Genomic DNA, 13705 nt, shown 5'->3' with positions numbered 1-13705 from the left:
TCACTCATGTAATTTTTCCTTTAAACCAATACATCTCATAAAGTATTGAGTTTACTTAAGACAATGTTAATTTGCCCACGATTTATGATATCTCATATCACTAATTTATACAGTTTCTCCAACATTTGTTTCAAATCACAACCTCAGTTAAAGATGTTTTTGGGACTTCCCTGGTGGTCCCATGGGTAAGACTCTGTGCTCCCAATGCAGGGGCCCCGGGTTCGATCCCTGGTAGGGGAACTAGATCCCACATGCACACTGCAACTAAGAGTCCGCATGCCACAACTAAGAGTCCGCATATCGCATCTAAGAAGCCCGCATGTTGCAACTAAGAAGCCCACATGTCACAACTGAAAAATGATCCCACGTGCCACAACTAAGACCCAGCACAGCCAAAAACAAATAAATAATATTAAAAAAATAAATAAAGGTGTTTTTATCCAAAATCAGGGTAGAAGTCAAAATCCTCACACCTTTCCTGCCACCCTGATCTCTATGCAATTCTCAAAATAGCCAGCCACTCCTGCCTTAGGGATTAGGGCGTCTGCCAGGTTGTTCCTCTCCCGGAACACCTTCTCCTCAGATGTCCCCATTGCTCACTCCAGTGACTCAAGTTTTTGTTCAGATGTCACCTTCTCAATGAATTCTACTCTGACAAGCTTATTTAAAATTGCAACTGCCCCTCATCCCATTTTCCCTGCTGCTTTCCTTAGCGCTCCCCACTTTCTAATATACTACTGATATACTTCTAATACTACATATTATGTTTATTTTTCATTGTCTCTCTTCCTACCATCTCCACTAAACTGTAGCTCCGCAAGGGCAGAGATTTCGAATATTTTGTTCATTACCTAATAAATATTTGTTGAATGACGACAGCCATTTCCTGAGGTAGTTTGAATCCTAAAACTAAATTCAGAGCACCATCTAGTGTTCTTAGAAGGATGTCCTGATTAACTCTGAGACTTCTCTGCATCAGCCATGATATAAACAGTACTGGTTTAATCAATTCTCTGTAACTGTTTTTTCACTGCCCTCTGTGGTTCCATAGAAAGTAAAATGATTTCAGTGATTAACCTGTCATGGGACTTATTGGTTTCTCTAAGAGCAACCTCTTCTCCACTGACTTGCCTATTGCTCCCCAGAACTTCTGGGAAGTAGGAATGTCATGAAGATCTTATATCTTTTAATCTGAGGGCATCTCCCCTCCCCACACTGCCAAAAACTAAAAACCAAAAACAGGGTAATAGCCTTTGCTGGTTTGGTACCTATACCATTTCTCCAGAATATCACAATATATATATATTGATTAAAAATTTTTTGATTTGACCACAAAAGCCCCTAAATCAAAGTGATAAAACACTAGCAAGGGTAACGGTAATATTATTTAAAATAGTATCAGGATTCTCTAAGACAATGAGGACAATCTTCTGATTTAGAAAATATTGGCTTCTTTAGTTATGATAGAGAGGGAGAAATGAAGAAAATGAAAGCTGCCTTAAAAGCACTGAAACATTTAGTATTTAAGGGTAAATCATGAAGGGAACACTTAGCTGATTTTTACTGGATGCTTATTGGGCCCAGCACTATTCTGAAAGCTCATTAATCATCTTCCCGACTCTATCATGTAGGTTCTCTATATTAAGCCCCATTTTTTAGATGACGAAATGGAGACACAGAGAAGTTAAGTAACTTGACTCAAGTCACAGAACTAGTAAAGAGTGAGGCCAGGATTCAAAGCCAGCTAGGCTGGCTCCACAGTCCATGTCCATGAGCTCACGCCCATGCATTTATTCACCTCCCAACAGAAACAGGAATGATGCTGCTTGGTTTCACAGTTCTTGGCTTGGTCAAAGAAATTAGTTTACAATGTCCTCATCTTCCAAAAATGAATCAAGGCAACCATAAAAGAAACAGGCATATACAATTATCCTAGAAATAAAGTTTCATTCTTTTCACAGTCAAGAAAGTAGAAGCTATGGAATTTGCCTTTCCAAGGATTTATGTTTTAGCCACAAATTTGCAATCTAAGGATGCTGTGGCAAAGAGCAAAAGCAACATTAATATTAAGGTCAAAGACTAGAGGGTGGTTTGCAATGGGCACAATGAAGAATCGGTTGGTCCTGGCTGCCCACCCACCTCTTTTGGAACACACTCCTCAGAACTTTTGATTCTACCCCCCAATTGCCCAAAGCTTCTCTCCACTCGACCACTGGTTCAAATGTTTTAGAGTCGATGGAATGACTTCAGGTTCCCAAAATATCAATTAATATACTCATTTCTTGAATTTGGTTCATCTCAGCTGAATGCTAAGAAAACAGCTGAATTATCTGTTAAAGTGAGTCTCATTAAGGAGTGATTTATTAGGTAACATCTAGAATTATTTGCATTATATATTATACTCTCAAAATGAGCATGAGTTACCCCAGAATTTCAGATTGATGGAGTCTTTCAGGGGATGTTTGTAAGTGGGAAGATTCCCAAGCTCTCTAGGTGATTCTGGAAATGGTGCCCCTCTCACCATCCTCAGCTGGAACCAAAGACTCTTTCGTAAATATTTACTTGACCCTTTAAATTTTCTAAAATACAAGGTTATTTGGTAAAGGGAAATGGTTATTTTCCCTTTTGGATAGAGTTTTTCAACATGTGGTTTGAGGATGATCTGCTTTGGATTCACCTGGGAGAGTCCCAGTCCTACCTCTGACCTACTGCATCAGAATCTTCAGCTGGGCTCAGTAATCCGCATTCTAACCACCTCCCCCAGATGACTTTTATGTGTGCATAAGTCTGGTAACCACTAACCTAAGGGGATAATTTTAAAAGGTAAAGCACCAGTGTCATTTGGGTTGTTGGATTCTTTCCTATTATATACCGCAGACCAGAACTTCAAGAGGTATCATGTAAAAACTTAATTATAAGAAGATCAAATATAATTTTAGGAGACTAATAATTAACAAATCTACTTACAAGACTGTATGTCTTTTTGTTGTAAATTATATTGTGAAACGTCTCAATGAATTCTTCGGTGGATGTCGTTTAATGCTGCCTTGCCTTCCATAAAATTAACCTGCTAGCCAGTTTTTACTATGCTACCCACACAAGGCTCCAGCAAACCTTGAAGCATTCTCTGAACAAGCCTCATTTCCTGTTTAAAAGGAACCGAGTTTGGTCAACTGTACAGAACTTAGGCTGATTAAACTTAAACTGGTTATCAAAGGAGACTGCAATTCTGCAGTTTTAGAGGTGTTTTAAAATAGGAAATACAATCATTTTTCTGGTTGAGCAGAGTGAACAGTAACCTAAAGCTAGAGGATCCAAATGGAAAGCCTTTTAAGATTCTTTCTAGCTTTATAATTTGACTAAACTGCCTCTCCACCCAATTGAACGTCAACTTGTTTTTGTTTGCTTTGTTTTTTAATCAGCTGAGCCTGGCAAGAATTCCTTGCCTCTCTCTGATAATATAATAGCCTCTTGAGAATCCTTGCACAGTTTAGGTACACGTAACATACAAAAAAGGAAACCATTTAACTTGATGATAATACCGCACCCAGATAATTCAGATACCTAAGATAATTTTTCATTAGAATTATTTAGTTTGGCCAAGTTAACTGGCCGAACCCCTTCAGCTGCACCATATAACTCTTCTTCACTTTGTTTTCACGTATCATTTACTCCTGATTCTTATCAATTGTCACTAACTTTCTTCTTCACTTACAATCTAATTACAGTTCAACCAAGAATGTTACTTACCCTGAAAGTCTTCCTTCTTTTATAGCCAGGTTGCATGCCACTGTGCTGATAGACGAGAAATGTCGAAGGCCAGAGTTGTATTGCTGAGATCTGTATGATGCCGGGTACATCCAAGCAGCTGGGAACCAGTAACACTGTAAGAACTGACTCCAAACCACCTTTCAAAAACTAAAGATCTCTTCTACAGGGTGACTAGTTGATAAACAATCTAAGGGGAGAGCTCTTACTGAAAGTTTATTGAAATCTAAGGATTATTCTGTGAAACTATACTGCAAGTCTACCTGGTAAAACTTTAAAAACTTGATTCTATTTGTCCTTCAAGAGATCATGGTAAAATCTAGTATTTGAGTTTAAAATAAGTAACTTCCATTCGGGTTACTGTATTTGGATTTGTTCCACTGTACCTGGATTTATTCCAATTTATCTGTGGAATCGGGAAACTAATAATTTTTATTCAGCATTTCTTATACTTCTTGAATGAAAATGGGATGGATTGGTGGGATTAATGGCTATTTAGAAGACACTAGTGATTCCGCCATTTTCTCTGTATAATGATTCTTCTCTAAGGAATGTGGCCATATAGAGATGGACAAAAGAGGCAGAAGTTCTAATCCAGACCGAGTTCTAGAAGTAGAGCTTCACTTTTCTTTCCTGTAAAAAAAGTGAGAGGCTGAAGAAGCTATTTAAAGATTCTTCCAAAACTTTAACAGAAATGCTAATCAGTTACCAGCATAATAAATCAGTGCACCCTGACTTTAAAAAGATGTTTTGTGATTTATAGGAAATATGGAAGTCTGAATTGTGGCATGTCAGTCTCTCAAGGCCAGGTAAGAACTGACGAATTGGCAGCAAAGTCATGTTTTTAACTGAATATACTGATATGCAAGTGCTCAGAAAAAAAATCTTACGGAGACTACTGTCCACGAATTTACCAGAAAGCCAAGTTAACGACACAACTGATCGCTCAGCTCTGAGTTAGCCAGCACCATTTTGCTGGAGAGGGGAAACTGGACGCTTCAGGCAGGTTTGGGAAGGTTATAATCTGAGGAAACTAAAGGCGGCGCCAGCAGGGAGGTCTCCTTCATGGTCTCTGACGAAAAACGTTGCGGGAGTAGTCAAACCGCCCCAAATTCCCCAGTACTGTCCTCACTCGAGGCTCTGGTTCCAGGAGACGTACGCCTTGCTGGGGGAAGACGGTCCCCTACGATTTACAACCAAACGCGCGGAAGCACGGCTGGCGTCCGAGGGGCGCAGTAAGATCCACCTCCGCCGCCTCGGAGGCCCAAGCTCGCAATCAAGCCCGGAGCAGTGAAGGAACCTCCGGGCCAGCCCCGTCGCGGTGACGGGCGTCGCCGCGAGCCAATGAGCGCGCCGGGAGGCGGAGCAGTCAGGCCAAGGGGGCGGGATTTCCCGCGCGGCAGCGCAGCCCCTTGGCGCCCGGCGAGGGCGGCAGACCCATCGAGAGAGGGCGGGTCGGGGTCAGCTGCTGCAGGCGGGTGGGCGCGGGAGCTGTGGGCGGCCGCCGCGTCTTTTGCTGCGGCCCTCCCTCCGCCACGATGCCGGGGATCGACAAGCTGCCCATCGAGGAGACGCTGGAGGACAGCCCGCAGGTGAGGCGCGGGCGGCGGCGGGCTGCGAGGGAAGGAGCGGGGCTGGCCGACCCCAGGCCTGGCGCCGCCGCGGCCGCAGGTGCCAGCCCTGGCCTAGGTGGGCGCCGCCCCCAAGTGCCCCCGCCGGTAGCGGAAGCGCCCCGATCGCGGAGGCCGGGCCGCCCTACCGAGGCCCGCGTGGGCCTGCTCCGCTGGGCCGAGAGCCGCGCGCGGGGACTGGGACGTCGGCAGGCTGCGACAGAGCCGCGGCCGCCTTGGCTCGTGGGCCCGGCGGTCACATACGCGTGCGGGGCTCCCTTGTATTTGACAAAAGATGCTTTATAATCGCCGTGATGTGAGGTGGTAAATCCCGAACCTGGAATTTTCGAAAACCTCTTCGGAGAAAATGCAGAAGGAGAAAAGTCCCCGTAGACTTAATGATTTCTGACCAAGCTAGGGAAGGAAATGGATAATTTTGGGGGGGAGATGCTGAAAGGCTGTTGATATGCCTGTGCGTAGAGTCCTCGGCGAAGCCCGTCAAGGGTCCCGGAGCCTCTCGGCCGAGTGTCGTGGCCGTGAGTGTAGCCGCTGTCACTCGGACCATGCACGCCGAGTGGAGGACGGCGCCTTCGCGGCTCCAAGACTGCTGCGCCCTCGTTGCAGACTTGGCTTTAGTGAACTCATCAAAATAAAAGCCCTGTGTTTTGTGCGTTGGGGATGATGCTAGTGTGGTTGCTCTAGCTTAAGATAGTCTAGGAACACGTAACCATTACTGATGTTTTCAGTACTGAAGAATGAAATCAGCGATGTTAAAAACCATGTTGGTAGGCGCTGTAACTTGCGTTGAGAAACTTCATCCCTAGGTCTGTCTCTTACACAATAAGGGATTTAAGACGGTGTTGCTGGTTGGCTACCACTTAGAATGAAGAAAATTTTCTGAAATGTTGTTCATTTAGAACTACAACTGCACATATTTAATGTGTCTTGACGGTTTAATATGACTCCAAATGAACAGAAGGGAGGGGCTGGATCCCCCTTTACTGTATGATATGTCTGCCATGGATGTGGTGCCAATTTTGATTGCCAAGTTGAAGTTGGGCTCTGATTGTGGAATTGATTTGTTTTTTTTCACGCTGAAAGTTATCTTCACAGGCCAGTTCCTGCTGGTAATGTACTCTTATCAGCCTGTATTGACACAAAGAGAAACTGACTTCTTGGCTTATTTTGACTGCCAGAATAGCCAGTTCAAATACTTAACGATTTCTGTAGTATAAAGTCATAAGCTACATTTGTTTCAGATGTTTACCAAAAATTTTGTGGGATGTATTGCTCAGGTGTACTTTTGTCATTTTACTTTTTTATTTTATAAGACTCAACAGGTGCCTTACCTTTCTTCTCATACCTGGGCTCGCTTTTATAGCTCATAAAGACTACACACTGCTCAGAATGGGTTACACAGTGCCCTAGCCATGACTTAGGAGGATATAATCTCTTGACTCATCTAATTTCTTGGACTTTTCACACAATTAGTTTACAACTTGAGCTTCTTTTTTTACAAGCATGTGCTGTATTAGTATTAGTTTTATGGTAATTTTTAATGAAATAGTCACGTTGATAGTCTTTCAATTTCTAGAAGTAGTAAATTTGAACTAGTTAATGTTTACTTGGGAAAATTAATTGGGACAACTGGGATTTAGAAGGGTAAGACACTGAGAAGCAATTCTTGGGGAAAACCTGTGGCAAGATGGAAAGCCCTGGACTGGGGATTCAGGATATAAGGGTTTTAGTCATTACTGCCGCTTAGTACCTTCTACTTTAGGGCAAGTCACTTAACTTCTCTGAACTTCAGCTGTTATAGATAGTGAATGTTTTAATCTTTGTACTTGATTATAAAAGTAATAGTTGTTTGCTTCAGAAAAATTGGAAGATACAGAAAGCACACAGTTACCTGTCGTGCGCCCAGCAGCAAACTCTGTTAACAGTTTGCTTTCTTTTTTCTAGTTTTTTTCTCTTACACATTCTAATGTGATTGAGATTATATTGTGCATAACAATTTTTATTTGGCTTTAACTACACATTGTAGCTTACGTACCTTCACACGTTATTACATACTGAATAAAAAATTCAAAGGTTGCACATTTCCTTGACTCACTTAATATAGTTGTCCTGTTGTTGGACTTTTAGAGTTTTTCCCAAGTTTTGCTGTTATATATAGTGCTAAGATTAATGCTTTTGGGCATCAATTTTTGTTCTCATCAGGACTATTTATCTAGGATAGAGTCCAAGAAGTTGAGTAACAAAGAGGAGGAAAACTTCTAAAGCTCCTGATAGAGATGTTTTTATTAGATTATTTGATCCTAGTCAAAAATGGCCTGCCAGTTGCTATGTAAAAAAGTTAGAGCCTGGGAGTCTTGAAGGACTACGCTGAATTACAATTATCCCTTTTTAGTTTTAATTTAAAGTAGCGAAGTATTAAAATAGGGGTATATTTGCAAGTCCAAATCCAGCTGATTGCACATAAACATCTTTAGAATTATCTTGCACAAACCATACCATTCTGCAAAAGATACCATGTTGAAGTAGGAAATCTTAAGACTATACTAGATGCCTTATCAATGCTTATATATTGTTTTGAAAATCAGAAACAAAATTAAACTTTCTATTTAGTAAGAAAAGATATGATCTTTAAAAAAATAACTGATTTTATATGTAGATAACAATCTTATCAATGATCCATCTAAGCTAGAACTGTGAAGGCAAACTCCAATCCCAAATGGAGGCTTTTCTCTTTGGCATAATATGAAATACTCAAAGATTATGAGATGTACTTTTTTTAAATTCACATTTTGACATCTCTTATATTGAGATGCCCCTTACAGTTGATGTTGTTTTACTTGTAATTGCCTGCAAATGTACACACTTGGTTATTTCTCCTAGTGACATGAGTGGCTAAGTGCAGCCTTTTAATGTTCAGCCAACAAATCAATTCACAGCCACTTGAAGGATTATCAGTCTTGTTTTTGTCTGAAAATATTTCTTTGACAGCTAGTAACATGAAGCAAGTGCTGCCATCAAAACTTGCTGACTGGGTATCAATAATTTGGAAGAAAATATTGGAGATAAAAGTGGAGCACTTCTGAGAAATATTTGTCACCTGCTCATGGCACAGAATAATATTGGATGTGAAAACATGGCTAGCGATGTCTCTTATGTCAAAAAATTACCCACAAGAGTTGAAATTTTAGGGTTATATTAAACTTGTGCAACTTGTGTTTTCTTTTTTGTGTTTATATGAGAGTTATATAAAAAATTCTGTCAAAGATCTGTTTCCATAAATATAAAGTAAAAACTTCAAGACATTAGAAAACCTGAATTCATAGCTTAATTGCCAGCATTGTTTTGTTTGTGACAGTAGTATATTAAACTGGCACAGCTCACAGTGGATGCCGTCATAGATTCAATGAAATGGTACCATATTGATTGCATTTTTGTAAGCTGCTAACTTTAAACAGTCATTATACAGTGTTGAACTCAATCTTATTAGCTTTACATAAGGAAGCTGTTTCAACCCTGTTTGAGGCTAAGAACATCTTTTTAATATAAGTCCACTACACATTTTTGCATAAATGTGTTATTCCTTGAATTAGAATGCTAATTTTTGAAGAAAAAAAATGTAAGTGGCACACTTTTCTTAAGAATGGCACTAGCGAAACAAGATTTCATGATGCTTTCTTTTTTACATCTTAAAATAGCACTTGGGGAATGGCAGTAGGGCACTAGAGCTAAAAAATAAAAAGATTCTGCCAGATCTAAATTTCTGGGGCATTGGGAAGTAGAGGATTGAGATAACTTGGACTTCATATACTGGCATAATGATTTTGCGCTGCTTTTTAAAACAACCATAGTGACTTAGCTTTCTCTTCTGAAAATAGGAAGCTAAGGAATAAGTTGATTTTTAGAAACCACCTTCTAAGGCTGAGGTATAAATTAACTATTTGTAGAATAAAAGTACAAGGTCATCTTTTAGATTTTAAGCTGTAGTTATCTCAATAATTGTTGGAATTTAATTCTTATCCTGCCTTTGGGATATAAAAAGGTGAACATACTTTGCCTTTATGCTGAGTTTCCTTATCTCTGATCCTTTTTATTGACAGTCTTAACATTTACTGACTGACAAGTTTTTACTCTTAAAGTGAAGGTAATTTTTACACGCTTATGCTCATTGTGGGGGAAAAAAAAAAGCCTAACAACATAGAAATGTATAAAGAAGAAGAAAAATGATTCCAAATTCTGCACTCAGAAAAAACCTAGTTAGCATTTTACAGGCCATGTTGGGGAGGGGAAGGGGTACTATGGTGTTATTTTGGATTATGATGGGGAGGGGGTTGGCACTACTAGAAGAGACTATGGAGAAAGAGAAATAACCAGGGACTTCCCTGGTGGCGCAGTGGTTAAGAATCCGCCTACCAATGCAGGGGACACGGGTTCAATCCCTGGTCCGGAAAGATCCCACATGCTGCGGAGCAACTAAGCCCGTGCACCACAACTGCTGGGCCCACGTGCTGCAACTACTGAAGGCCGCGTGCCTAGAGCCTGTGCTCCGCAACAAGAGAAGCCACTGCAATGAGAAGCCCATGCACCGCAACGAAGAGTAGCCCCTGCTTGCTGCAACTAGAGAAAGCCGCTGGGCAGCAATGAAGACCCAACACAGCCAAAAAAAAAAAAATGAGAGAGAGGGAAATAATCATACTAAGTTATCCTGAAAAAAGATATTTAAAATATTTATACATAGAATACTGTTAATATAGCCTTGACTGATTCTGTAGATTTGTTCTTAATTACAGACTTTTTAATTCATAAAAATATACCTTTGTTGTTCCTTCTAAGGTTTATATAACATAGTTGGAAAATCTATCTGTTTTAATGAAGTGAAATTGAGAATAAAGAACCCTAGCATCTTGGCATTACTATCAAGAGAGAGAAAATAGATCAAAACTCAGAATTGTTAGAGTTCTGATATCCTGTGATTTTTGCATCTTTTAGGAAAAAAAGATTTCCACTTGATTTATATAATCGTTAACATAAACTTACTGCTTTTATTTTATACAGACAAGGTCTTTACTGGGTGTATTTGAAGAAGATGCTACAGCTATTTCCAACTATATGAACCAGTTGTATCAAGCTATGCATCGGATTTATGATGCACAGGTAAAGAACTAAAGGCTGACTCAGTGCATTTATAAAATAAATCTTTAAGCCCATGAGGACAGAGATAGTGTCTGTCTTATTTACTGGTGCCTAGCCCTGTCCAGGGTGCATAGTAATAAACATTTGTTGAATGGATGAATGAACATTAAGTAGTTTGTATTACAGAGCTTACATTTCAATTACTAGTGTATAGTTTGTAGCACTACAAAAGTGATGAAGATTGAAGCATCTGCTCCTTTTCCCCAAACATAGTAAGGACTTTCTTAGTGAAACTCATTGATAGTGATCTTTGCATAAGATTTGACTTAAAACCCTGTATTGTCACCAGTATTTTCCCTAATCATGCTTTTAATCTTATGGGATACTTCTCCTTTTTGAGCAGAGGATTTGTAAGTAGCTAGCCTCTATCTAGTTAGAAGGTAATAGATATAGCTCTAGTAGATATAGCTATATCTATAGAGTAGATATAGCTCTGGGGTACTAGGAGATGAATTTTAAAGGATATGACTAGATTATTTTGGTTGAACAGGCATAAGATTTGAGGCTCTGTTTATGTAACTTAATTATAAGCCTTAACAGCAACCTGGGTTCTATGATAAACGCTCTTTGGGATTAATTAAGTGTACAAGTTTCTTTTTTGCCCCTTCTCAATTTCTCTTCTTTCTGGACTCAAATTTTCATTATGTACTTTACAGTTACTGTAATAGTTACTTATTTATTTTTCTTAGTGATAGGTTGCTCAAGAATTTGATTTCTGACCACACAGATTAATATGTAAAAGAAACATTACATGTGTCATTATATTCATCACTGGAAAAAAACCTTTAAATTAAAAAAAGTATTTCCTTCATATGGCTACATTGATATATGGTATGACTAGGTCATATGGTTGTATGTTATTAAATGCTTCTCATGGTCTAGTATCAGCATCTAGAGAGAGGGATAATCAGTTATCAATGTAGACTCTCTGAAGATTCTGGCTAACATTTTGTACAGTTTACTTCTAGCTTTAAAGCTTTAACTATTCGTTTTTATTAGCTAAAAAGAAAAAGCACACACCTGGGACACTGCTGAATTCCTTGATGGTGTCTATTTCGTGGTTTGAGTTTCCCTTTAAAGTGCTTAGTGGTAGTTCCCTTTCCAATGGCTTAATGAGGGGTTTTGAGAACATGTTGTACAATGTTTATGTTAAGTGATAAATAAAAGTGGCATAGGAATCTTCAATTAAAACTTTTTTCTTAATCTGTACTACTGTGTTAATTTGAATGCTCATCTTTTCCCGTAGAACGAATTAAGTGCAGCAACACACCTGACTTCAAAACTTTTAAAAGAATATGAAAAACAGGTACTATATATGAAAGTTTTAAAAGTATAATTTAAAATATGCAGTGATACAGTATCTGTATAGATAAATAGAATTTCTTATCAATAATTCTAAGCCTTTTGGGATTCACAGAAGGTAATTGTGATATGCCGTTGAAATTCCATTATGCACTTATATCTAATTTTAATGAGTTAATGTTAGACACAGAGGTTATCTAATTTACCTCTCTTTTTTCAAATGAAGAAACTGAGGCTTGCTCAAGGTTACACAGCTGGCTAGTAGAGAAATTGGAGCTAATTTTAAATCTTTGAACTTCTAGTATGGTGTGCATTCCTGTACACCATGTTGATTGGTCACTTAGCAAACATTTTAATTAATGTGTACTACTTATATGAATTACATTATTTTATTAAAACGATGTTTTTAGAGCTTATTCAAAATTTTAGAAGTTTTCTGAAGTTATTTAAAAATTATAATGTCACTCACAAAAGACATACAGCATTGGACCTTTACCTCATCTCTGTTTCTCACTTTTCAGCGTTTTCCACTGGGGGGTGATGATGAAGTTATGAGTTCTACTTTGCAACAGTTTTCAAAAGTTATAGATGAGGTAAATGCTTATTTTATTTTGCTTGGATAAGTGATCTTATAATTAAGTTACTGAAGTTGTTTAGCTTTTATTGGGAAGTTTTATTATTAGGATTTTATGAGTAAATCTCAATGATAAAAGATTACTATTTAAAGAAGGGCCTTATTTCCAAATCTTGGTGGCTGTCTTGTAAAAACAACACTATCTTTGTCTGATTAAAGCAAATTGTTTTCAAGGAATAAGCATATAGATGTGCTGTCTCTACTTTCATGTACCATTCAGCCTTTAATTGTGTAGTCTGATGTAGGCAGGGAGAGAAGAGTTAAGCTGTTAGCCATAGCTGGGCTCTTTATGGTTTCTCTGTTTTTTACATTGAGCAGTATTTTACCATTCATTTCGTTAATCCTTGCTTCCCAAACAACCAATACCAACCCTTAATTTCTCTACCAGTCAGCAGAACAAATCATTAAGACCTCGAAGCCAAGAGAAAGCAAGGTGGTGAGAAATGTTCGGAGAATCCATCCATAACTATTTTGTACTATTGCAGTGAAAGCTCTTCTTTTCAGATGAGCCATTAGGTAGTTCTATCTTTTCTAGTCTCTTAACTGGAAAAGTAGTTTTTAGAAATACTTTAATAACTCATCATAGCAAAATATTGTCACAGGAGATCAATTTAAAGAAATATTTATAGGAAATGGAATTTTTTATTGTGGTAAAATATACATAAAATTTACCATTAATGACATTTCGCACATTCACAATGTTGTACAACCACCACTGATGTTCCAGAACATTTTCATCATCATCCCAAAGGAAACCTACTAGGTGCCTATTAAGTAGTCACTGCCTCCCTCCCCTCAGCTCCTGGCATCCACAAATCTGCTTTCTGTCTGTATGGATTTGCCTGTTTTGGATATTTCATACAAATGGACTCATACAATTTGTGGATTTTTGCGTCTGTCTTCTTTCACTTGGCATAATGTTGTCGGGGTTCATTCATGTAGAAAGTATCAGAATTTCATTTTTTGTTTTTATTTTGTTTTGCTGAATAAAATTCCATTGTATGTATACCACATTTTATTTATCCATTCATTAGTTGACAGACATTTGATTTGGGTTGTTTTCCATCTTTTGGCTAATGTGAACAGTGCTGCTGCGAGCATTCATGTACAAGTTTTTTGTTTTTGTTTTTTCAAGCGCCAGTTTTCAGTTTTTTGGGGTATATACCCAGGAGGGGGAATTGCT

At 38.8% G+C, this 13705-nt stretch overlaps 2 protein-coding genes across 4 annotated transcripts in view; one reads left to right on the top strand and one right to left on the bottom strand.

Annotated features, from left to right (window-relative positions):
* ARF4 (ARF GTPase 4) overlaps nt 1–13705 on the bottom strand; it is a 1077785-nt gene that overhangs the window by 765482 nt on the left and 298598 nt on the right. The window lies entirely within an intron of this gene.
* APPL1 (adaptor protein, phosphotyrosine interacting with PH domain and leucine zipper 1) overlaps nt 5260–13705 on the top strand; it is a 31634-nt gene continuing 23188 nt past the window's right edge. For all 3 annotated transcript variants that reach the window (XR_014326487.1, XM_082847231.1, XM_082847230.1), the window contains exons 1-4: nt 5260–5360; nt 10449–10547; nt 11833–11892; nt 12410–12481. Coding sequence is in view for 2 of the 3 variants with exons in the window: in XM_082847231.1 (XP_082703357.1) it covers nt 5307–5360; nt 10449–10547; nt 11833–11892; nt 12410–12481 (285 nt within the window). In the remaining variant the exon portion in view is untranslated. The remainder of the gene's footprint in view (nt 5361–10448; nt 10548–11832; nt 11893–12409; nt 12482–13705) is intronic.

The sequence above is a fragment of the Leucopleurus acutus genome (assembly GCF_964270905.1).
Source record: "Leucopleurus acutus genome assembly, chromosome: 10".
Lineage (NCBI taxonomy): Eukaryota > Metazoa > Chordata > Mammalia > Artiodactyla > Delphinidae > Leucopleurus > Leucopleurus acutus.
Note: the sequence above shows the minus strand (reverse complement) of the source record. Positions and strands in the feature narration are given on the sequence as shown.